The sequence below is a fragment of the Medicago sativa genome, chromosome 5 (genome assembly GCF_051527215.1).
Source record: "Medicago sativa cultivar Bolivia chromosome 5, Bolivia_mono, whole genome shotgun sequence".
NCBI lineage: Eukaryota > Viridiplantae > Streptophyta > Magnoliopsida > Fabales > Fabaceae > Medicago > Medicago sativa.
In genome coordinates, this window is record NC_140753.1 from 72,237,538 (window position 1) to 72,264,862 (window position 27,325).

Consider the following 27,325-nt stretch of genomic DNA (forward strand, 5'->3'; position numbering starts at 1 on the left):
CGCAGTTGAAAGTTTGAATTAGGACTCATGCATATGATCAAATCTAAGTTTATGCTCCATACAAGAAACATGAATCGAATAAGAATGTTTGTTGTAAGTTGTAACCTTAGAATTTGTTCAACGGGATCATGCATGCTTTACTGTGTCCCTATTCGTCTCCTTCATGAGCAATTCCGTGTAAGATTTGTTAACGATACCATTGGCACGAGGAATCTGATTGTGATGTGTACTGCATGGTTGATCATGAACGTGTAGACTTCAATGAGCCATTTTGGAAGTACCTTCAAGTACTGTGTTGTACTTCTTTGCACCATTAACCAAGATTTTGAAAGAACTAAACCAAACACTATTGAAGGCTTTGATCATCTTGGGTACTTCTCTAACTTTGGAAAATCTAATAAACCCATACCTTCTTCCTTGAAATTCCGTTTATGGGCCAAATAAACATCTTCCAAAATACCACAATTATGAAATATATTCCTCGATTCTTGGTGAGAAATATCATCTCGGATATTTGTGAAGTAAAAAGAAAGAGTGGTGATAGGCATACCACCATAGGTGGCATCCACCCCTACACACCCACACAAAATTTTGACATTTGGCAACTGGACCCTACACAAATACACTCAGCAGCAACTGTTTCTTTCTCTCTTTTTCTTTCTTCCTTCACCCTCTCTTCTCACACAAATACACGCTCTTCCTTCACCTTCTATCTCTTCCTTCATTCTCGTCCCCACCTTTCTCTCTTCTTCACCCTTTTTCTCCTTTCCCCCCTCACTGAACACCACCACCGGCCACACCCCAAAGCTCACCACCACCGCCGGTCCACTTCTTTTCCGGCGACGGTGATGGAAACGACGATCTCCCATCCATTTTTTTCAGATCTGGGCTACCTCCGTTCTACTCACTCCATTGTCGTCGTTGTCTCCCGTCAACTTCTTTATAAATCATGTGGCAATTGATGATTTCTTCAGGTCCTTTCAATTTTGAAGCAGCAAAGACAAAGGGAAGCCTGCCAACTCTGCACCTCAATCCATATAGCTGGACCAAGGTATGAATTTTTTAAAAATCAGTTGAATTTTGAAAGGGAAGGATGATTTCTTCTCATAGTTTGGTTTTGGGTAGAGACTCTATAGGGTTGTTTGTATTGACTTATTTAAATTTATGTATAATAAGCACCTGTGAGACTGTTTGAGAGCTTTTGAAAAGAATGAGCTCTTCATGATAGCTTATGAATGCAGCTTAGAACTTATATGTAAACTGTTTGACCTTATCTTATGTTATAGAAATAACTTATATGTAAGCCCTTACATGATAGACGTTTATGCTATAAGTAAGTAGTTAAGTTGTTTATCCAAACAAGAGTTGTGTAATTCAACAATCACTAGTTATTTTTTCTTGTTATCAAATGGTATATGATTCTGATTTTGCATTACAGGTTTCCAGTATTATATATTTAGACTCTCCTGCTGGTTACATAGTTGGAAATGGTGTTACAAATGAACAAATTAATGGCAATGCTCTTGTTCCATTTGTACATGGGATGGGTCTTATCTCAGATGAATTGTTTGAGGTGAAAATATACCCTTTTAAGAGCAAGTTTGGAACTGTATCTATTGTTTGAAACCTTTGCTATATATTGTCTTGTAAGTATGTTTCTTTAAGTCATGTTGCACTCTGTTGCAGGAGGTTAACCGCGAGTGTGATGGGAATTTCTATAATTCACTCAGTGATAATTGTACAAACAAGCTTGCAAAAATTGATGAGGTGATTTAATTATACTATAGTACTGAGATTATAAGAAATAAGTGAATTTGGCACTCATTGATGATTCTTATTATTTTAGGACATTGATGGGTTGAATGTATATAACATTCTAGAACCATGCTACCACGACACAGAGGCAGATAAGATTATCACATCCTATATTAGGTTACCGTCTAGTTTCCGTGAGTTAGGTGAGACTGAAAAACCTCATCATGTGAGGAAAAGAATGTTCGGTCGTGCTTGGCCCCTTAGAGCACCTGTGAGAGATGGCAACGTACCAACTTGGCCACAACTTATCAATAGCAACAATGTTCCATGCACAGTATGTTTCTTTACTACTATCTAAGTGTCTATATTTACCATTTAATATCTCCTTATTAGCTACTAGTTGATTTAATTGCTCGATTATCATTGCATACTTGTTTAAACCTTAGAAATGCTAATTTTTTATTGCCAAAAACAAGTAACATGACCTAACAATATCTTTAGGATGGCTCTGTTGCAAATGCATATGGTTGAACAATGAAGAAGTCAGGAAAGCAATTCACACTGCAGAGGTGAGGTTTCTTGTAAGATACCTCTATACTTTGAATGTCAAAACACTAAATTATTATCTCTCTGATGAAACAGAAAAGTGTGGTCAGTAGTTGGGATTTATGCACAGACAAAATTTCCTTCGATGTATATTTAGTATAAAATACCAATCATGATGGGAATGATGTCTTAGAGAGATATGAGATGTTTGACTATGATTTGTGTGCTTTTTCTTCCTTCAAAGATAGTTATTGTGCAAAACCTCTTGTTTGATTTATTTAGCCCTTCCTATAGGCCAATTCTGCTAAATCAATTGAAAAGGATCATAAAGCATTAAAAGCCAAAGTTGGTGATGAAGTGATGGTGAAGTCACTTGAGGCCAAATTGGTTGAAAGGCAAAGTAAAGGTAGGTTCTTGTGCAATATTGTTATACCTTGTCTAAAAGAAAATCTATTTTCTGACTGAAGTAGAACACATGCCATGTTATCTTACGATTTATATGAAAAATCTTCAATGCTATATAGCATTGTTCTTTGGACATGTATATTAGATTGTATATGTATGTTTGTTTTCCTTCTTCAGTTTCAATATTGTGTTTCAATTTACTAATCATTGTCTTATTTATTTTTCTTCTTCTTTTCAGCCAACAAATTTAGAAACAAGAGATGGTAGACATTCATCGGAGTCTAGCTACCGCCTCGAGGATCATTGAAGCAACATCACTAGGGAATATTTAGATAGTTTATGGACTAGAATTAAGAACAATCCAAGACACCGTGTAAAAAGTGGGGTTCTGCTTTCCCCATGGGTGAAGGATGGACGCAAAAAGAAGAAGATTTAAATTAATTTAGTGTTTTGATATGATTGTAATGTAGATGTTTTCTGATGATATTTTTTAATTGGTAGGACAATGTCGCACCTATAATATTAAAGGAAACACCATATGTTGTTAGTTACTATCATTGTTGAACTATCGTACAGTTTAATGAGTCAGTTTTTTTGTTATTTTTTGTTCTTTGATATAAAAGATGATTGTGTCTTTATTGACAAGTGAAATCTTCACATGTATATATTTTGCCTAAAACGATATTATTTACATCTGGGAAAGATAACTAGCCAAATATATGGTCTGTATGACCACATTTTTACAAATACGTGACCGCTATTTTTTCATAAATTAGAACTTGTCCGTCTTTAGGCGTGATAAACTCGCCGATTGTAAAACAGGTTATTTATGGTTGGAAATACTTTTAGTGCATTGATCAAATGAGATTATGCGTTCGATTTGCCTAAAACGAAATTATTTACATCTGGGAAATATAAACTAGCCAAATATATGGTCTGTATGACCACATTTTTACAAATACGTGACTGCTATTTTTTCATAAATTAGAACTTGTCCGTCTTTAGGCGTGATAAACTCGCCGATTGTAAATCAGGTTATTTATGGTTGGAAATACTTTTAGTGCAGTGATCAAATGAGATTATGCGTTCGATTTGCCTAAAACGAAATTATTTACATCTGGGAAATATAAACTAGCCAAATATATGGCGTGTATAACCACATTTTTACACATGCGTGACCACTTTGTTTTCATAAATTAGACCTTGTCCGTCTTTAGACGTGATAAACTCGCCGATTGTAAAACAAGTTATTTATGGTTGGAAATGTTTTTAGTGCAGTGATCAAATGAGATCATGCGTTCGATTCGCCTAAAACGAAATTATTTACATCTGGGAAATATAAACTAGCCAAATATATGGTCTGTATGACCAAATTTTTACAAATACGTGACCACTATTTTTTCATAAATTAGAACTTGTCCGTCTTTAGGCGTGATAAACTTGTCGATTGTAAAACAGGTTATTTATGGTTGGAAATGCTTTTAGTGCAGTGATCAAATGAGATTTTGTGTTTGATTCGCCTAAAATGGAATTATTTATACCTGGGAAACAAAAACTGGCCAAATATATGGTCTGTATGACCACATTTTTACAAATGTGTGACCACTATTTTTTCATAAATTAGAACTTGTCCATCTTTAGGCGTGATAAACTCGCAGATTGTAAAAGAAGTTATTTATGGTTGGAAAGACTTTTATGTGTTTGATTCGCCTAAAGCAAGATTATTTATACCTGGGAAGGATAAACTAGCCAAATATATGGTTTGTGTAACCACATTTTTTAAGGTGCGTGACCACTATTTTTTCAAAAATTAGAACTTGTCAGTATTTATGCGTGATAAACTCGCAGATTGTAAAAGAAATTATTTATGGTTGAAAAGGCTTTTATGTGTTCGATTTGCCTAAAACAAGATTATTTGTACCTGGGAAGGATAAACTAGTCAAATATATGGTCTGTGTGACCACATTTTTTAAGGTGCGCGACCACTATTTTTTCAGAAATTAGAATTTGTCAATCTTTAGGCGTGATAAACTCGCAGATTGTAAAAGAAATTATTTATGCTAATACACCATATAGAAGTAACCTCTAGTACACATGTAATGCTAAAATACCACAAGACAAGTACTTAAACTAACATCATTGTTTGCAAAGCTACTTCAACCTTTACCTTGCATAAACCAATTCTATAGAAACACCTAACAACATTTCAAATTAATTGTAGCAATGAATATTATCTACAAGAAATTAAATCTTCATGCTCAGGGAAAACATAGGTGTTATTCCATCTGTGATCCATGCTTTGAGAATTTATTTGGCCTTGTAGACAGCTAGATCATCATTAATCACCAAAAAAACTCCATCAATCCAACATAGATAACTAGTTACTAAGTATCTCTGCAATGCATATGATCCATGCTTCCCATGCAGTCTCTCTTGTGAGGTATCTCCTTAATTCATGACTCAATTTCTCCCATGAGTAGCTGATTGGAAAGCTGGAAAGTAATACACTTGACCAGCAGTGTACTTTGCCAGAGTTCCTACACAGACAGGAAAAAAACATAATTTACTTCAAGTATAAGATCATCAACACGCAAGACTATATGGTTAGAAGACCGCAAATGCTAACAGAATTACATCGGGACACGGGGATACATTGATTGTTTACAGATATAACTACAACAATCAACACATAACTTGTGAATTCTTTTTGAGCATCTACAGACCAGTTCATAGTCAAATAGATCCATGAGTTAGAGTATCAGTTTATAATCAAATCATAGTTGAAGCCCATAAACTCATGTCATCAAGTCATCATAAAACACTGCCACAACTGAAGAATCATCAAATATATCAATTAATCAAGAGTAACAGGTTTAAAAATAGAATGGCATAACGAAATACATAGAAATTGAAGGAAAATAAAACACCTAAGGAGGTTATGTCAGTGTACTTATCACTGAATGCATACACATTTACTGAGATTTGGTACTTGAAAAACTCAGTAGCCATCTGCTCATATTCTTTATTTGTCCCAAATCAATACACTAATACACTATAAGTTCAACACACAAAAATATGGACTTTCACTCTTCCAACCAATTCCACCACTCAATGCCTCTATCCATTACACAAATATCAGAACATCAAGCAAGATGAGTTTCTATTGTTGTGTGATAAAATTCATATGCAATGGCAAGGCTTGTGCTCTGTCTTGGGTTTCTTCCACACTAATACAACAAAAATATCCAATGAACAAATGACTAGTTTTTATCAAACATACAATACAAGTATTTCAATCATCAATTTTTAAAGTCAAACATTTATGCAACAAGCCAAAGCATCTTATTAAAGTCAAGCAGATGATAAATTCTAGATTACTAACATCACACATTTCACCATGGATTTCTAATTACTTTAATCAATTATTTTGAAAAGCAATTTCACCATGTAACAAAGACGTAACCACACATTTTTTTCCAAAATTTCAACACTGTCCATTTTTTGACATAAGTGTGACCACAAATCTTTTCATTAAGAATTGGTCGCTTAATCACTACGCCTTCAGAGGAACAACCAAAGAGAGACTAAATGATTGGAGGAAAACTTGCGATTTTTTACTAAGAATATAACAATGAGAAGTGAATGTTATTCTATATATGACATGTTTGACACAAACCAACTAAAACATGACTTAACTTAACCAACATAAATTATCATCCCATCCCCATTTGCAATTACTGACAAATCAGACAATAGCAACGACATAACATCTTAATCGGCAACGAGCCAAAATGCAACAATTAGACAGTAGCAAATAACAGAGATTTTAACATAAGTATGAATGAACTAAACTTCTAAATACTATCAAGATTGATTTAACCCAAAATTCTCACCAAATCAGTATCATACCCTAAAATGATTAATTTCTTCATCATGAATTTCTAATTCAACAATTATTTTGGAAAACAATTTTAAAGCTGATCAAATGATTTCAAAATAAATTTTAGCCTTCACCAAATACAAGATTTGAGATAAACATCACCTTCAACGGAGAGAGAGATAGCGGCCGTCGGAGGAAAACGCAAAAAGAGTGGGAGGAAATGGCGGAGAGAAAGGTAGTGATGAAGGAGTTGTGATTCGATAGTGGGAGTTGATGGAGGTGATAGAACGGCATCGACGGCGACGGTGAGGCCAAAGAGAGAAGAGGAAGAGGAGAAGGTCGATCTGTTCAGGAGAGGAAGAGGAGAAGATTGTGGGGTTGTGAGTGAAACTACCAAACTACCCCTTATTGCATGAAATTACCAAATTACCCCTGCCACATCAGCAGTGGTACAAAGGGGTGTATAGAAAATGGGTGTACATGAATCTTTTTCCAAAAAGAAAATGAGTTGCTTTTGATAAAGTGGTAGTGATTTTTCTCATGATTTAAATGGGGTAGCTCAACCAATTTGAGATAAGGGTTAAAGATTTGAAGGCGTTTAGACTCAAACTAAGGATAAAAAATTAATCTAACAACTGACTAGTGATCATTTACCATTAAAACGAACTGATGATTACGTGTGATTCTTAGAAACCCTGACACTACTTCTCTTTCAAAAGAAAATAAATAGGCATTTCAACAAATATGGAGAAAAAGAGATAGAGTGAAATGCATCGTGCCCTAATTTTTTTAGAAAGAGAGACTCCACCTTGTTTTTTTTAGTTCTCTCTTCTTTCTTATTTATTCATCAAAGAGACTCCGCATTGACTTTATCACATTATTTATAGATATTTTGTTGTTTTATGCTATTAACTTGGGGGATATGTAGCTAGTCGTAGAAAGAGAGAAAATATACTTTCACACCCTAGCATGAATTATACACTTAATTTGTTTTATATCTGGTTTACCATGATATTGGTAAGAAGTTTCCACCACCGCTTGACATTGATTAATCTCTGTTGGAGAACCTGTGGGACACACAAGGTGGGTGTTCCCCTCCCAACCAGATTTTTTCTAAACGCATGAGTTAAGAATTGAACCCCAAACCACATGCGTAAAGAACCCAAGTCCCTTACTACATGGACCAATCCATCACTATTAGAAAATTTGGGAATAGAGACGGGAAAAATTCGTCTCTAAATAGGTCTGAGACATAATTAGACACGGAACAAGGTTTGTCGTTATTTTTTTCGTCGTTAAAGCCTTCAGAGATGAAAATTTTATTTCCGTCTCTAAAATCTGTCGCAAATTTTTTTAAATTTCATCTCTATTTACTAATATTTCGTCTCTAAAAACATTTTATTTTATTTCATTTCAATTATATTTTGATAAATATTAAATTTGCAAAAGTAACAATGAAACTTCATATTTCATATCATATAAAGCAAATAGTATATCCTCTAAATAACTATATTTCCCTATTTATGTAACTGCCACTATTTGTAAATCTCCTATGCTACCATATACTATCAAATTATTATACAAGTACCAAAACAAAAATGCATGACTCAACCTACAGTATATCATATCAGAATATTCATCAGCAAATAAACAATTATTCAACTATTTGTCATTTCAACTTTTAACATAAGTAATAACAATATTAATGCTTCATATTTTATATCATATAAATCAAATAGGTTCAGAGAGCACTGTCTCTAAATTTCGTCAAGATTTTATCTTTTTCTAGTAGTGCATTGTTGGTTACGCTTTAAATCCATATTAAAAGAGGTAAGCGGAAGATAGATATACTAATAGAATATAAGTGCAAGGAATATTATCTTTCCAAAAAACACTCTTAATGAGTAAAATTATTATGATTCTCATATATCAATACCCATGAATCAATTTTTTTTTTTTAATAAAAATGTATTATGGTCATTAAATCAGAGTCGTTAGTCAAACATCAAATGATTCATAATTCAGGCTTATCAAATTTGATTTTTCATCCTACATAGATTGCATGATCTTTTTTATTTCCTAACTAGTATGCATATTTTTTTTCAACAATATTAAATTAGGGTTCCCTTTGTATACACTTTATATCTACATGTGATACGACAAAGAGAGATGAAATATTGAGATAGATATGTAAATGCTATGGTTATTTTTCATCCTATATTTTTTGGAAAATGCTACTTCTCAAGAAAAATAGCTTCAAGAATTTTTCAAGACACAGTTGGCAAATTTTAATTGGATAATTTATTTGTCCACTTCCTATTTTTCAACCACACCTCCTTGAATTGTGGCAAATAGTGCATTGTGATTGGCTACTCTTTATTCTTGAAGAATTCTTGATGTTATTTTTCTAGAGATATAGCATTTCTCATATTTTTTATCCAATGCTATTGTTACTTTTTTGGGCCATTAGTTTCTCATACATTTTTATCCAATTATATTTATTTTTATCCAATTAGAATAGCAATTTTTCATACCTTTTATCGGCATGTAAATGCTCTTGGGTACACTGACTCTCACGAGTATTTGAAAACAATTAAAATTAACAAGATAACTAATGTATGATACACATTTACTATTCATACAAGACTTGATTATTTTTTACTGTAATTACTAGATAATGTATTTTACTATTCAATTGATTCAGGATTATGATTTTTAGTCAATTACAAATTTGTAGTTTTGATTAACCAGTATCATTATGTGACATTCCAATGATATTTTAGACAATTTTAATTGGAGTGTTATAGTGTTATGCACTGTAGGTGCATTAGGGTCGATTAATTAGGTCTTGGGTGGCTTGTGGTGTTTGTCATGAGTCCTTCTTATTTAGTTCTCTAGTCCTTAAATTTTCGGGTTCTTGTGGTGTTTGTTAGATGGACCGGTTTGCCGAATGTTTTTTTTTTACTTTATGATTTTAGTTGTTTGATTTTTAAAAATTCTATCCTTTTACCTCTAGCTATTTTGGACCTAAGTACTTCTTGCACTCTTTGTACTTGCTTCAGCTTTTTTGTATATTTATTTATATTCAATTTGCCATGAAGTAAAAAAAATATTCACATCTCATTCTCCACTAGAGTCTATTCAATTCTTAAAAATAGATCATGCATCTCCTGTGTTGCAAAAAAAAAATAGATGTATCACCCATTAATATTCTGTTTTTTTGCTCATTTTTGCAATTGAAGGAACAAACAAAAACATGACTAAAACTCTTTAAAAAAAAAGACTAAAATTAATGTATATTTGAAAAGATTTAGGGGTCTATTAATTGAATTAATTGTCAATATAAATTAATTGTTGGCTTGTACCAAAAAAAAAAATTTAATTGTTGCCTAACACTCCTCTACATCATCAGCAAATTTCAGTGACATATAATCAAACCTTATAGACTACCTTTGTTTCAAAATTAATGGCGTTTAAGGTTTTTACGCATATATTAAGAAATTTAGTGATTGGATGAAAGAAAATAACTATTTTACAAAATTTATCAATGGTATGTGTGTTTTTTACTATCATAAATGCAAAGCAGAAGTAATATTTTTGAAGTAGCGTACAAAGTATTAATTAGAAAATTGGATTACATACAATTAACACCTTGGAACCATCCGATCAAAATTAAATCAGACGGCTCAGATCTCAAGACATATTTAATTTTTGTTTTATTTAAAATTCTATGGATATGAAGCGTATGATCTTGACCGGACAACCACGAGTATGTCCATTGCACCAAAATGTGGTCCTTAATTAGATGTTACAATTGGAAAGAAATAATTAAGATTGAATTGAAAACTTAAAATGGCATTCATTTTGAAGTTTTTTTTTCTTCTGAAATGACACTCAAAGTTTTTTTTTCTTCTGAAATGACACTCATATTGAAACATTAGTTTAAATATTTAAAATATACATTAGTTTAATTTTCAAAAGCAATTAATGATTAAATATTTTAATATAAAATATGAAAAATGGAGAAATTATAATTAAAAACTACGAGAATAATGATCATTTTATAATGATTTTATATGTGACTTAAACTTTATTTCTTAAGATTATAATGTCAAACTCTTATCATTAAGCTAGGCCCTCATAGACAAAAAAAAAGTGAGTCAATATATAGTCCAATTAACATACAATCAATTAGAATATTCAATGCATTTGGTTCAAGATCTAGTGTGCATGCTACTAAATTAATATACATCATAAATTGTTTGATGCTCACAATGAAAAAGGAGCAATTTGGGTCCTCTCCCATTATTTAATTTTTTGATTTAAAAAATTTGTTTATCAATGTTAAAAACACATCAAATCCTTTTTTTAAAACTAAACCAACGCATCGAAATTGACATTGGAAATAATCGAACATGAGATCGTGAGAGGAGCAAACTTTAAGACATCAAACCAACAACCACCAGACCAATACAAATGGGTTAACATCAAAGAAAATTAACAAATAAGACAAAAGGAAATTAAATAAATGGAAGAAATATGATAAAGACGAGCAAACTTGTAATAAAAAAAAATTATTTAAAAAGTATAACAATGAGAAATATCAAGACCATTTTATTTAATCATTAATGAATTTTTTTTTTTAAAACAACAGTAGGAAAACTCCTAAGAGTCCCTTTCATATCTAGTAATTATTTAGTATGAGTGAAGTGGTTCCATTGCACCACATTCACATCGGGGGGATAAAGGACTACGCCACCGTATAAAACTTGGTTTTCTTCAGAAGAGTGGCGCTAATCATAACAACACTTGAAGTCATGACCTTCCCTACAACAATCCCACCATACACTTGACCATGACTACCAGATAGGAAAATGCTAAAAGAAGAACATGCAGGGTTGATAATGACTTCAGAAGGAACATTATCGCAATTGGGATTGACATAAGTGCCAGAGAGAGACGTCATTTGAACAGGTCCTTCAATAGTGAGTGGTGGGGTATGAGATAACGAGTTGTGAATGGTAATGTTAGAGACAAGACCATAACCTCTCAGCACTGAGACGTCAGCTTCATGACGCCAAGCCATCTTGATAATGGACTCCAAAACATCATACCCAGCAGGGATTTCAAGAAAAATTTGTTTCATATATGTTTCAGGCTCTACCATAATCACCATAGGTAGTTTGGGCTTGTTTTTGGAGCCCTTTGGTCTACCCCGAGATCTCTTAGAGGAGGTTGTGGTCAAATCCTCTAGATTTTGGGGGAGATTGATTAACCTACCAGAGGAGGGTGCTCCTGGTAATGATGTTGGCATAACCAACTGTTCATTGTTATTGTTTGTGGTGGTAGTGTTGGGGAGAGAGGTTGAGTGCCCTATTATTTCTCCCACTATGGCAGAGGAACTGCCTGAGGGTGCATAAAATCTCTCAGATTTGTTCTCTAAGAATTCTAAATTCTTAGAGTTTGAGGATTGAGAAAAGGGTGCAAATTTTTTCTCTGCCATTGTTGGAAAATATAATGATTGAGGAAGAGAGCAACATTGTGAGGGTATTTATAGAGGTAGTATAAACCGTGTGAGATGTGAACTCCACCCATAGAATCCAATTCTCCATTCTATTTTTTTTATTATTTATTTTTTATGATATGCATTCTAGATAGTCATTATGACAATATTATTTACTCTCTTAGTCTTTTGTCATTAATTGTCCAAAGAATTGCTTTGAATTTAAAAATTATGTTAGTGATGGTATAATTAGTGATGGTATAAATAAGTTTATGACATTTTAGTTTGTTTGCATATAGATTTTCAAGCTTTAAATAAATGATTTTATTTTTCTATGAGGTCCCAGTATTCAAATCTATGGCTATTCGCCCATCTTTGCATATGAATTTGAAGTTTGAAAATTCATTAACAAATGGACCAAAAAGACCAAAATGAAGTAAAAAAAAGATAAAGGACACAATTGTTACTTGAAATTAAGTTGAGGGACAATGAAGTAATTATACCTACAAATAACTATTGTATTGTAATTAGTATCACTTTTCAATTCAATTATCGATATGCCCTTTCGAAGGTAAAATACTATACGAAGAACCGTGTGGGGCACACTAGATAGGTTATCCCTTCCCAAGTGAATTTTGTCCATGCACAAGATTTAGAAAATGAAACTTTGACCATTTGCTTAAGAGATTTAAATCCTTTACCACTTAGACCAATTCGTTAATGGTCAAAAATCTTATTTTTATCATCAAATCAATGACTAAAATAGTGTTTAAAATATGTACATATAACATAATTAATGAAATTGTTGAAACTTCAATAAAAATAGTCAATTTTTGTTAATAGAATCTAGTTGGAAACTATGTAGCACAGACACAAAAATTGAACACCGATACGGACACCGACACGTCGACACTGATAATAATTTTTAAAAATGAAATAATTGAGTGTAATCATATGTTCCATGTCGTGTCAGTGTCGGATATCGGTGTCTGTCTGACATTGAAGCAACCCTAATTTGAAGAATGTTGTGTTTCATAGGTTGAAAATGATAGCGAGGCTATAAAAGAAAATAAATTTTCCATTTAATTTTTTAAAGTTAATCTCTTTTTTTTTTTTGGTGGTGCATATATTATGAGTCAACTTATTTTGATTTCTTGTGGTTATATTCCAAATAACTTTTTATTTTTTGGTGAAGATATTCCAAATAACTCAATACACATAAAATAATTAAACAGAAATTTTAAATAAATAATTATGTTTCTTTGTAAGCTAAAAAATTATCAAGATAAAAAAAACTTTTAAATAAACAATTATGTTTGACTTTCGAATACGGGCAAAGAAATGCATACTTTTATTTGATTATATATTTTTTAAATAGTCCAAAATTTAGTTTCATTCCATTCATTCCCTAATCTCTATCTTTTCCGTTCAACTAAAAAATTTACATTTAAAGAAATAATAAAAATAATAAAAATATTTTAAATTAAATAAAATGATAAAAAAAATCCTTACAAAAATATATTCAAGATGGTCAACGGCAGATTGAGAAACATTGATATATTATGTTATATGTTTTTAAGGAGCTAGGATAAGTTTTTTGCTCAAAATAAAAAATAAAAAAAAGATAAGTTTACAAAAATATTTATCAAAGTAAAATAAATACTACTAATTAACTAAGGGTGTGTTTGGATTGAGGGTTTAGGAGGGGAAGGGAGGGGAGGGTTCATTTTTATTTTGTAAATTACGAACAATGTAAAATGTTTTTTCAAAATAAGTAAAATGTTTTTGAAGTATTTTATGATCATTTATCATGTTGTTAATTCAATTTTCTAAAAATCATTTTATAATGTCCGTAATTTAAAAAAGAAAAGTAAGCCCTCCACTCCCTTCCCCTCCTAAACCCTCCATCCAAACACACTCTAAGTGATTTGGCACAAGTAGTTAATGATGAGTTAATAAGACGAATCATTTCGGAAAACTCGGATTTAATTCACGGTGGAAACAATTCTTGGTTAGATTCTATTTACCTCCTGGCGGAATTCCAGATTTCTAATGGCCTTTTCCCCTAAGAATCATAGGGTAAACGAAAAAAATCAATAATTAATAGATTTATAATATTAAAAAAGGACTAATTATAATATGGCTCTCACAAATAAATTATAACTTTGCCATTAAAAAAAAACTCAAAACCGTAAAAAGAGTACACTAGGTAATTTCAGTTAAGCTCATGTGAGTCATAAATCTTAGTCAAGAACAAATTTTTTAAAGAAACCTGGTGGGAGGGTTATAAAACAAATTGTTCGAAGAAATCGGTTCATATTTTTCTTACTTAACTAGTTAACTAGTCCATAGTTCAGTTGGACATGCATTATTATATATAAGATTCAAACTCAAAACATCTCACTTATTCACTTTGAAAAAAATGAATTTTAACCACTAAACTTCTTGAAGAAAAAAATAAAATAATGTGGCACTTTTTAATTTACATCTGAATTTCTTACATTAACTTTATTTGAATAATTGAATGTCTAATGGATGATATTAAACTTCTCATCAAACTACTCCAATCTATTTTCCGAAGATAAAAAGGAGCACGGCTAAATAATGGGAAGGAATGGCATAAGAAATTTCAGGAATGTGATTGCACATGATTTCTCCCACGTGCAGCTTCCCGTTTTTATTAAAAAGTTAATAAGTTTAAAATAGTAAGTTTGTATTGAAACTTGTGTATTTTATAGTAAATATAAAACTTTTACAGTAATAAATAATTGTTATATTTCAATTAAAAAATTGTTACTTTTAATTGTTTTAACATGTGTAATATTACACATGTTAGACGATTTTTTTTTACCAAAACATAGCCTCTCCTAGTTTTGATTTTTCAAGTAAACAATGTCATCTGCTCATTTTATTTTATTTTTCAAATAAAGAAAGTTTTGTTTTGTGCGGTATTTCCTTGATACATATTTTCATTGTTCTTCCACAAAGTTTAGGCATTTGTCTTTGTGGCCACATGGTGGAAAAGAATAAGATTAACCCCTTGTCTAATCAGATCGACGACCTTCTGGTGAGACTTTTTTTTAGTCTTCATCCGTCACTTTGTCTGACTTCGTGTCCCCCTTTTTTACAGGAACATACATATCCTTGTTGTAAAGTATATCCTCCATTTCCGGCTTTCAAATTGAGTAGTTTAAGGAAGTGAGTTTAATCATTGTACCAGTGTTCTCCCTCCATTTAATATACATAATAATCTCGAGCTTCAACTAGAGCTCTGATGCCACTTGTTGGGCTCGACGATCTTAATGTGAGTGTAAATTAAAATTCCAAAACCCAAACAAAATTGGATCTTCCAATGCAGCGGTAATGATAAAAAGGAACTTTAATAGTTGATGTGGAAAACCCTATGGTACCTATTAGATGGATGATGATCTCTATTTGATGTTCTGAGTTGTGATGTAGGGATAGCTCCCCATCCTATCCTTCTTCGTCATCACCATCTTCAATTGTTGGCTCACCATCAACCCTAGGGTCTTCATCAAGATTTCCCCCTTCTTTGGCAACTCTTATAGGAGGAGTGGTTAGTGTAAGGTCAACCTTACCACCGTGTTTAGGTGTTTCAGGAATAGTAGAATTTGATATAGTTTCTTGCTCATGAAGCAGTACGTCTTTACTTCTAATGTTTCTTCTCTTCTTTGGATCCCATAACCTGCAACCAAATTCCTCATCTCCATACTCCACAAATATACAAGGAATGGCTTTATCATCAAGTATTTTCTACGCTCCTTACTTACATGAGCCAAGGCTTTGCATCAAAACACCTTCAAATGAAAATAACTTATATCATGTCCAACAAATACTTTTTCAGGAATGTCAAAGCCCAAAGGAACGAATGGAGATCAATTAAGCAGGTAGCATGTGGTTTCAACAACTTCATTTCAAAATGGCTTAGGCAACTTAGCCATTTTCAGCATACATCTAACTTTCTCTATAATGGTTTTGTTGATTCTTTCTGCTACACCATTTTGTTATGGGGTGTTAGATAACGTCTTCTCATGTTTGGTGCCTTGCTTAAAATAATAATTTTTAAATTCATGGGAAGTATGTTCACCCCCATTATCCGAACGAATACACTTCAAAGGTTTACAAGTCGCTCTCTCCACCATCATATGAAATATTTTGAAGTACTAAAACATCTCGTCCTTGATTTCAAGGAAGTACACCCACATCATTCTGGAAGCATCATCAATAAACGTCACAAAATATTTGCTACCACCAAGAGTATCCACTTCCATTGGTCTACACACATTAGAATACATCATATCTGATATATTATCTTTAAACTTTGATGTTTTACAAAAAAGATACTCTATGTTTCTCGCCAAACAAAAAATAATCACAAGGATTCAATTTATTACCATTGTCAGATAGAATAAGAGACTTCCTTGACAAAATTTGTAATCCTTTTTCACTTAGATGAGCCAGCCTTTTATGCCACAAATTTGGAAAAGCATCATTCTCGACCATATTCAAGTTGTCTTTGATTAGCTTGACTTGAGTTTTATACAACGTCAAATACACGACGCCTCTAGCAACCATATATAAAAGATCCTTTGATAAGTTTCCATTTTCCATCACCAAAATTGTTTTGAAATTCAGCTAAATCAAGAGCATGGGAAGTGTGAAAATGATATTGGTTTAAACACACACATCACCAATTCCAACAATATCTGCAACGCTACTATTTCCCGTCTTCACTTTGCCAAAGTCTCCTGCTTTGTACATCGTAAAGAATTCTTTTGTTGGAAGTGTCATGATTAAAATATGTTGAGTCAATGATCCGTTCAACAAATGAAATGGCAAATGACATTCTTATTCTTCAACAAAAAGCAACACCACTTCCACATTAAATGTTGGGGGTTGTGGTATTTTCATCTTCCTTAAGTCTTTGGTTCCTCTTGTCCTTATTTTATTTGTTCTTCCAAGATTTACAATTTCTTTGGATGTGACCTTCTCCACCGCAATGATAACACTTGAACATTCTTTAAGGTTGAGACTGTGATCAATCATTGGATATATTGGATCTCTCTTCGCTCTTACTTATGCCTCTATTTTCCATGACAATGGCTTTAGAACCACTTGATCATATGTCTTCTCTTCTTGTTTGTTCAGTGAACATGTTTTCTTTCACTTGTGACAAAGTCAGTTCTCCATCTGGAGTAGAGTTGCTTAATGACGCCACCAAAGTTTCCCAACTTTTCGTAAATTAAGAACTCAAAAGTAGCAATGCTTGTAATTCGTCATCCAACACCAACTACAGGACAACCAGTTGGTTTACCAAGTCTTGAAAGTCCCTCGAGTGTTCCACAACTAGTCTTTCCCTCCCAATACTTTAGATTCATCAACTTTCTAATAGCAAAAATTTTGTTTTGTGGAGTCTTTTTTTGATACATCTTTTCGATGTTCATCCACAAAGTATGGACATTCATATATGTGGCTACATGGTGGAAAATAATAAGATCCACTAACATCCTAACCAGACTGACAACCTTCCGATGAGACTTTTTCCAGTTTTTATCTATCACTTTGTCTACTTCATGCCTCCCTTTTCTACATGATCATACATATCCATGTTATAAAGTATATCCTCCATTTTCGGCTTCTAACTTAAGTAGTTTGTAGAAGTGAGTTTAGTTATCATACTAGTGTTCTCCTCTATTTAATTTCTCAAGCTCCAACGAGAGCTCTGATACCACTTGTTGGGTTCAAAGGGCTTAATGTGGGTGTAAATTAAAATTCCAAAATCCAAAAGAAATTAAATCTTGAAGTCCAGCGACAATGATAAAAAAAGAACACCAATATTTAACGTAGAAAACCCTCTAATATCGAAGGAAAAACCACGAGACAAACCCCAAAATATAATCCATTATATTAAAGAATAGGCTTAAATAGTTTAATTATGGCTTAATAGCAGTTTTGACCCCCTATGTTTACAGAAGTTCGATTTTGGCCCCCTAACTAAAATAATTCGATTTTGGACCCCTATGTTTTGCCCCCTTTGCACTTTTGGCCCCCTTGGCCAATTTTGACCAAGTCAATGCTGACATGGCGCCACATGTGTAATTTTTTTTTATTTATATTTTTTAATTAATTTTTTTTTAAAAAAAGTATTTTTTTATTTTTTAATTAAAAAAATTTAAAAAAGTATTTTTTATTTTTTTAATATTTAAAAAAAATAAAAAAAATTACACACGTGGCGCCACGTCAGCATTGACTTTGTCAAAATTGGCCTAGGGGCCAAAAGTGCAAAGGGGGCAAAACATAGGGGGCCAAAATCGAATTATTTTAGTTAAGGGGCAAAATCGCAACTTCTAGAAACATATGGGGTCAAAACTGCTAATAAGCCTTTAATTATCCATGTAAGTTCGCGTATTTTTTATTTTCGTCCCTTTATCTTTTTTGGTTGCAAAACAAACCCCGTAAGTTCTAGATGTTTTGCTTTTGGTCCCTACCGTCATCATCCATTACAAAAACACATGTTGCAAACTAAGGATAACATGCCCACTACAGATTTGGTAAACTAGATGATGAGTAACACAGTGAGAGGAACCAAAACCAAAAAAAAACAAGAAGACAAACAATTCAAATTTAAAAACCTTGGTTCTTCCATCTTTTTCCTGTTTTTCTTCCTCCATTTTCATCTTAGTCACACACATTCACCATTTCTTCTACCTATATCCTCCATTTCTGCTAAAAATTCACATATAGATCATAAAACTGTCAAATTCCAATAATTTTTTGGTGCAAAGTTTAAAAATGTTGGTGATTTCCAAAATAATGGAATCACTTTAGAACCAAAAGTTGTAACTCTTCATGGGAACCATTCATATACATTGGAACATTATTATTTATTATAGATAACGAACCATGACATTGATTCAAGTGTATATGGTTATAACATTTGGCAAAAGGGTGTTTGATGAACCATAACATTGACTCAAGTGTATATGATCATAATCTTTGGCAAAAGGGTGCTTAATGAACCATAGCATTGATTCAAGTCAAAGGGGTGTTTTCTCTCATGTGAAGAGTCACATAATGCACTATAAATGTTTGGCATTTGGGCATTAGTTGGACACACAAAAAACACAAGAACACTACAACACCCAACTTTGGACAAAATTTTGTTGCATTAACAACATAATTCTCCCTCATTCTCTTACTCTAAATCATCCATCAATTCTCTAATGCATGAGTGAATTGCTGGAACCATAAATCTGTAAAATAATGTTAGGAGATACGTTTCGTGTGGTTGTGCAATACACGTCAAGGAACTCATAGTATCCTGAAGGGGATTCGCCGGTCATTCCTTATTGCATCCAATATACAGTTATTGGTGGGGGCGAATCGAACCTAAAGGTTAGTATGGCAACCCCATGCGCTTTGAGTTTACATGCATAACCATTAAACTTTTCAGGTTTTAAGTGCAGCAGCATCTTCCCAACAATCAAGTTATACAACAATCTTTGGAATTTATGTGCACACTTCATCGTATTCATCTTCATCATCTTCTTGGTCAAGTTATTGCAGCAGACCCCCAACACAATTTCCAACAATCTTTAGGTTCGATTTATGATTTACTTGTGATTAATGGCTGCAATTTTTGGGAGAGATGAAATCTTACATATTCATCCATGACTACGGTGAACGGTAAATAAATTTCATTTATGAATATATGTTATGGAAATTTATGGATAAATATTTCATATGTGATGTGTTTGTGTTAAATTTACATGTGGTTGTAAATAATATATGCATGATAAATTTTGATATGTATGAAATTTATCGTTTGAAATCTGTTTGATGTTAATTTGAACATGAGATAATGTGCATATAAGTGATTACCTATTATGAAATATTTAGTGTTCTAAATGCATGTGTATAGTATCTAAGTAAAATATGAATATGTTAGAATTAACATGTGGTGACATATATATGCATGATTTAAAAATTGTTCAAGTATATGAATTTTGATGAGTATAGTAATATGTTAAGAATGTTTAAGCACTATTTTATTTATGAAAGTAGTGTAGATAAATTGTAAAAATATCAAGTGGTTGCTTTAATGATATTATTTACTTTGTGTAAGAAATTATTATCATTAATATTGTGTTGATATTATATGTACATGATAATATGAAAAGTAATGGTTAATTTATTGCTTATCTTGACATTAAAATAATTTGGGTATGTTTTGAATTATTGTAAGTTGATATATGTTCATGGAAGAAAGTCATAGAAAATATTAATGATTTTGGTTCATTGTTTATTCTTCTATGTCATAGTTTATTGAAATTTAGTATTGAACATATTTAAACATAAACTTGAATTTAACACAATGAATTTATGATATATGTATTAGTTATATGATAACTAAAATCAAAATGTTTGTGTTACATTTAATTTTATGTGGAGTATATAACTTGCATGTTTAATCTCATCTTATGAAGTTTGGGTATGACATTCTTTTATGATCAAGTTTTATTTTGCTATGCATGTTTAATGCATTCAATGTATGATATATCTTGGCTAGATATAAGAGAAAAGTTGAAGTTGGAATTGAAATGCATGTTAAATATTTTTATAGCAAAGATGTAATGACATAAAAGTTTGTGTATTATTACAATATACTCAATTGACAAAAGTGTCATGGTTTGATGATAGTTGGTGAATACTATCAAAAGTATATAAGTTGATCCATAGACATAGCTATGAGAATACAAAATTTATGTGAAGAATTGAATATTCAAAGTTTATAAAAGTTAAAAGAAAATCTTGCAATTATTTGACGAAATGATTGACAAGGAATGATGTCTTTGGAAATGATGTTGAATACATTGAAGACATTATTAGGCATGTGGTACAAACTCAAATCTAATTGATTACCAATGGTGGAAACTCAACCCACACATCAAGTCTTGGGTTCAATGGTGAAAGTACATTATTAGAGTAATTGAAGTACTTGACAATAGATACATCCCAAGGGGCAAAAGTACTTGGACCATAAGAAGAAAAAGGGTAGGATGAGGTTTTCCTCTTAATGGACATATAGCATATATTTGCTGGAATGCATACTTATGGGGCATTTCCGATATAGTCTACCTATGTGAGAATGAAGTTTGGCCGCTTCACGGAGTTCAAGGGTTTGACTCTTAAATTCTCATGAAAAGGGATATTTGACACAAGGCCTTCTTAATGTGTCATCTTACAAGTCTCTTTATCAATGGTACCGAGATTCTATGTGTAAGTTATGCACACTTGTTCTAATGAATAGTTGGTTCAAAGCTTGCCTACCATACTATTTGGGAATGAGCGAAAACTTAACTTACTAAGTAATGGTTCAAATCGCGAGATACCATTATCTGAAGGCATGGAATTTCCGGATTTATGTGATTTAGTGTTTTGAAAATGGTGGGGGATTGTTGGTGATTTCCAAAATAATGGAATCACTTTAGAACCAAAAGTTGTAACTCTTCATGGGAACCATTCATATACATTGGAACATTATTATTTATTATAGATAATGAACCATGACATTGATTCAAGTGTATATGGTTATAACATTTGGCAAAAGGGTGCTTAATGAACCATAGCATTGACTCAAGTGTATATGATCATAATCTTTGGCAAAAGGGTGCTTAATGAACCATAGCATTGATTCAAGTCAAAGGGGTGTTTTCTCTCATGTGAAGAGTCATATAATGCACTATAAATGTTTGGCATTTGGGCATTAGTTGGACACACAAGAACACTACAACACACAACTTTGGACAAAATTTTGTTGCATTAACAACATAATTCTCCCTCATTCTCTTACTCTAAATCATCCATCAATTCTCTAATGCATGAGTGAATTGCTGGAACCATAAATTTGTAAAATACTGTTAGGAGATACGCTTGGTGTGGTTGTGCAATACACGTCAAGGAACTCATAGTATCCTGAAGGGGATTCGCCGGTCATTCCTTATTGCATCCAATATACAGTTATTGGTGGGGGCGAATCGAACCTAAAGGTTAGTATGGCAACCCCATGCACTTTGAGTTTACATGCATAACCATTAAACTTTTCAGGTTTTAAGTGCAGCAGCATCTTCCCAACAATCAAGTTATACAACAATCTTTGGAATTTATGTGCACACTTCATCGTATTCATCTTCATCATCTTCTTGGTCAAGTTATTGCAGCAGACCCCCAACACAAGTTCCAACAAAAGATTCCCTTAATTACCATAAAAATGGAATTTCAGTTCTCTTCCCATGAGTCAAAATGTTTCTGCTCAAAGTTTTTTTTTATCAAATATCAATATTAAAACTACTCCCAACATTAAATTCAAAAATTACATTAACCCAAAAAGCATCCTTTAATCGCTGCCTTTGTTACAATTACTACATTACAGAAAAATCCACATACTCACGAAGCTTTTTTTTTTTTGGGTACACATAGTCACAAAGTTAAAAAGATAAAGACATTTCTATAGAAACAAAAGCACATGATGCTATCGTAAGTTAAACTCTCATAAGCTCATTTCTTGATATTTTTTCAGCATTCAAATTGTTATTGCAGCTACATTGTGATCCTTGATATTGTGAAAAAATGCGACCGATGCAACCACAATTACACCCACTAAGTGGTTGCAAAACCTTATAAATCCTTTACATTTTGTCCGCAGCTATAGTTGCAGACCGCAATTTAAAATTTATGATTAGAAAAACGCTCGACTACCATAAAACACACGCGAACCATCCTTTTTCTTATTGTCGATTTCTAACTTCTTGTTCTCATGATTTGGAATCACATCACCGCTATGATCTTGTCTTTCGGGTTTGTCAACGTCCATAGGAAGCTTCATTTTCGCCAAGGACTCAGTAAACTGTTGCATGCTCCTCATATACATATCCACTATTTGCTTCTGCATAGCACATTCCTCAGCTTCAAGATTAATATTCCCTAATGGAGAATTAAAAACTTGTCCAAACTTTGTTACTTCTATGCTCCTTTCCTTCTTGCATTCCTTTTCTTTGTTTGAGAATTTTTCTTCTTTCTCATCATCTTTTGATTGATCACCTTCTTTCTTTGAAGTTGGTGTATCGGGACAAAGAGTAACAAAATTGGTTGAATCACATCCTAGATGATTCTTTTTCTCAAACGAGTCTGCGGAATTTCTATCGTCGCTTAAGCTTGTGATAGTAGAGCTTACCAAACCGGAATTGTGAAGGCTTTCATTGGGAGAGATCGAATCCACCTGATTCTCATCTGGCGAACTCATAGTCATCATTTCATAATCATCAAGTTGATGAGAAGCACCAAGATGAAGAAATGGCAGCAACTTTCTTGAATTGTTGTTACTTGAGGCACAAGCAAGATTGAAGTATTGAGAAACCATTTGTTGATTCTCCTTAACAACACTTATGTCAGGAAATTCAATTCTTGAATACTCAATTGGATCCAACATAACTTCAGATATCTTTCTATCAAGCAAAATAACTTCTGACGATATCGACGAACTATTTGTTGATTCTGATACCAAAGATGTGTCTAAAGATAATGTTAATTGAACAGTTCCAGCTGGAGAATGAAAAAGATCAGTTGAAGAAAGGCTATAATCTTCAGTTACTTTTCCTTTTCCAACAATTTGTGAAATTGGGACCAAAGCAAACCCTAAAAGTTGATCTTCCATGTGAATTCTTGCTCTACTAAACATCCAAATTTCACATTTCATAACAGCATCTATTTGAGTTATCTTCATCCTCAAGTTTTCATTGAATGTTGGATTTTTTCCACCTCCATTGATTATTCTTGTAGAAAGAGTTTCATCAGGGTTGTAAGTGAGGGAGAATTTAGCATATACATCTTGATTATCATAGATGCAAATGTTATGAATGTTTCTAGCATGGTGAACATAGACATCAAGAAGCCCTGTGAACTCTGCTTCATCTTCATCATCTACTTGTGTAGCTCTATTCAAATTTGGATTGTACCTAAAGCTGTTGTTTTGATGACTCTGATTGAATGAATCCATTATAATCAATGTTTTTGCCTTGAATGTATGTTCATCAATGTTCACCCATTAATTTATCCAATTCCTGCACCCTTTGGGACACATAAATGACAAAAATAAAAAATAGATACTTAATTATAGAAAAAATGTACTAAAAATTGTAAGGCTCGAGCATATTAGTCCTTTAAGTTGAAGAACATCGATCAATTTTGTCACAACAACAAAATACATCATTAATAAATATTTATCAAAACCAATGAAAGTCCTCCGTATTTTTTTTTTTGAAGAGGCTAAAATGAATTTGTATTACCGCATCAAAAAGGCCTTCCTAGCACAAGTTGTGCTAAGGAAGATACACCAAAATCCAAACAGTGTCAAAACTATAATTACAAGGCAAAGTCAAACCGCACAAGCGGAAAAAACACAAGAAAGAAAGTCCTACGTATTGATTTGAATAGTTTCTTACAAACATAAAATCTTCAAAATTGTGGTGTTAAATTTGGAAGAGGGGCTAAATTGGATTATGTTTTTAATGGCCTAAATTGCTATTTTGAAAATTTGAAGGACTAATTTAAGCCACCCTTACAATTTCAAGGACAAAAATGATGGTTTACTCATAGAAAAAAGCTACAAATTAATGGAAAGAGAGAAAATATGTAAAGGACTTAAGAACATGAAAAGAGTATTCTCACCTAGTAGAATGAATGATAACATGATGTTCGATCAATCCATTAAGTATACTACTAGATTAACATGTAAATTGAAGACGTTTGTTTGATCAGTCCATGAATTGAGGAACAAGCAATGTGTGTGTGAGAATGAGAGAGAGAGAGAGGTATAAGGAGAAACTTGGAGTTGAAAGAAGTGGCTTGCTTTATGGAGAACAAAGTAGCTTGTGGCAGTAGGTAAAAAATGAAGAATAGAGCATGAAAATGAATAGAGAAAGAGCATGATGATGTACATGTTTGTTTGGATGCCACTTTTCTTTTGGTTGCTACTCTTTCTTTGAGTAAATCACAATTTTGGTTACAAACGTGTGATACAGTATCAATATAGTCTTTGAATATATCAAAATTACTAAAATGTTACTGACTATATCTTTTGTTAGTAATTTTATTTATCAAACTAACTTAAAGAAGATACGTCCAATAATCAAACTAGTCGATAAAAGACATATAAGAGAACCAAATTATTAACAAAAAAGACATTTCGATGTATCTTTTGAAATTTTCATATATTTATGGACTAAATGACAATCACAAAAATTACTATTCACACTTCTTTCTTTTGGTGTTTGCTTTGCTTTGCTTGATAATGCAACTTCCGTATTTCTAGTGCATAATTTCCTCCACTCATAGTATTGTTGTTGGAGGACCCACTTGCCACTATCTTCATTATCACTCATTCCACTCAATCTTTCAATAGATACCATCCCTATGCTTTAAGACAATATATTTGGTTTCTTTCTTAGGAACTTTAGGCTTAAAGCTAAATTGTCCTTGGTAGTGGTAATGTAACAGAAAATTGCTCTTCACCCTGCACATTTCGCTCGCGCCCTGCAGCCATGCCCAAAATGCCCCCGCGCTAGTTAACTTGCACAAGTTTAAATTAATGCGCATGTTAAGTTACGTGGCGAAAGTTAAGTGGCGCAAGGCTACTTTTTTTTTAATTTATTTACTATTTTCAAATTATGTTATTAAGTTTATTCTAAATTATTTTGTTTATATTAATCTAAATTATTTTCTTAACTTTATTCTAAATTATTTTCTTAACTTTATTAACTTTATTCTAAATTATTTTATTAACTTTATTTTGAAATTATTTTGTTTACATTAATCTAAATTATTTTCTTAACTTTATACTAAATTATTGATTCGATATTATTCTCTATATAAATACAAATATAAAAAAAGGTAAATACAATATTAGAAACTAAAAGCAAATATAAAATAAATGAACAGAATTGAGGCATATAATAATATCTCATTTTATTAATAATTCATACATTACAATAATTCATACAACAATTTTGAACTTATTCACTAAATCTACTTATTTTCTCCTTGGGGTAAAAAGTAATCAATCTTCGTGGGGTAAAATAGTGACAGCCTTCTTGGGGAAAATACATCATCAACTCTTGGGCTAAATTTAAATCTGGTTTTTTTTTACCACAAGAAGTTCTTTTTACCCACGGTAAAAAGTTTCTGCGGTTAAAAAAGCAGGTTTAAAATTATCCCAAGGGTCGATCACTTCCCCAAGTCAGCTACTCACTACTTTATCCCGACGAAAATTGATCACTTTTTACCCCAAAGAGAATATTGAAAAGAAAAAAAAGAAAGAAGAGAAATAGAGGGAGAGAGTGAGGAGGGGGAGAAAGTGATATGATGTGAGGAATTAGGGAAGTATGGAGGGGTAGTTATAGGTAGAAATGGGAACCTAGGTTGTAACTACCATAAATGTGGTAAAAAAACGTGTAAAGGTTGTAAAAAAACGTGTAGATTGAAGGTTGAAAATGTGACCACCGTCCACAAAAACGTGTGTTCTTGAGGACAGACCACCGGCCAACGTGCGTGAGTTAACTCGCGCATAGGCCAGTGGTGTGTGACTTAAGTCACGCATTGATTACAACGTGCGTTAGTTAAATCACGCAGCGTGACTTAACTAACGCAAGGGTATATTTGGAAGGCTTGCAGGCGCGAGCAAAATGTGCAGGGTGAAGAGCAATATTCAATGTAATAAGTTTGTAAGACGATATGGATAATCATCTCTTTTCTATATTTCGTTTTGGCTTAACAATAATTTAATCTTCCATGAGGGGTTGTTCATGTCAAATATGGAAATACTGCATTACCAAGATAATGAATTTAATAACTTGTCCTGCGTTTTTAAACATTGAAAATGATTTGAGAGGTATTGTTCAACCAAACATAATCATATAACACCACTAAAATAAAAGTGGTTTCTCCAAAGTTATTTGCATGTGATATTTCTTTCATTTTAACCATTTCCTACGTATGGTTTTTAGGATTTGGATTATTTAGCCTTTGAGGTCACAATATTACACATTCTCCATTAGTTGGATGGAGATCAGACTATTCGTTTTTTTATTTTATTTTTCACCAAGTCTTTGATAAAAATTAGATTATTTATAATTTGAGTTTGATAGATCAAATTTGAAGAG

General features: G+C 32.5%; 2 protein-coding genes and 1 pseudogene across 3 annotated transcripts; 1 reads left to right on the top strand and 2 right to left on the bottom strand.

The window, feature by feature from the left end:
* Positions 1–537: 537 nt before the first annotated feature.
* LOC146924707 (serine carboxypeptidase-like 20) lies at positions 538–3,257 on the top strand (annotated as a pseudogene). Its single transcript, XR_015010235.1, has 7 exons — positions 538–1,051; positions 1,439–1,573; positions 1,687–1,767; positions 1,847–2,089; positions 2,257–2,324; positions 2,596–2,707; positions 2,945–3,257. The product of XR_015010235.1 is annotated as a serine carboxypeptidase-like 20 (transcript).
* Positions 3,258–11,152: 7,895 nt separating this feature from the next.
* LOC146924708 (AT-hook motif nuclear-localized protein 28-like) lies at positions 11,153–12,209 on the bottom strand. Its single transcript, XM_085710959.1, has one exon. The coding sequence runs from the start codon at positions 12,087–12,089 to the stop codon at positions 11,337–11,339; it is 753 nt and encodes a 250-aa protein (XP_085567085.1). The 5' UTR covers positions 12,090–12,209; the 3' UTR covers positions 11,153–11,336.
* Positions 12,210–22,469: 10,260 nt separating this feature from the next.
* LOC146924709 (uncharacterized) lies at positions 22,470–24,984 on the bottom strand. Its single transcript, XM_085709658.1, has 2 exons — positions 24,837–24,984; positions 22,470–24,236 (listed from the first exon to the last, which is right to left on the bottom strand). Exon 2 carries the CDS (start codon positions 24,163–24,165, stop codon positions 22,849–22,851), a length of 1,317 nt encoding a protein of 438 aa, XP_085565784.1. The 5' UTR covers positions 24,166–24,236; positions 24,837–24,984; the 3' UTR covers positions 22,470–22,848.
* Between the last annotated feature and the right edge of the window lie 2,341 nt (positions 24,985–27,325).

Coding starts and splice junctions, on each gene's coding strand:
- LOC146924709 (XM_085709658.1), bottom strand. CDS start 24,165: ATGGATTCATTCAATCAGAGTCATCAAAACAACAGCTTTAGGTACAAT.
- LOC146924708 (XM_085710959.1), bottom strand. CDS start 12,089: ATGGCAGAGAAAAAATTTGCACCCTTTTCTCAATCCTCAAACTCTAAG.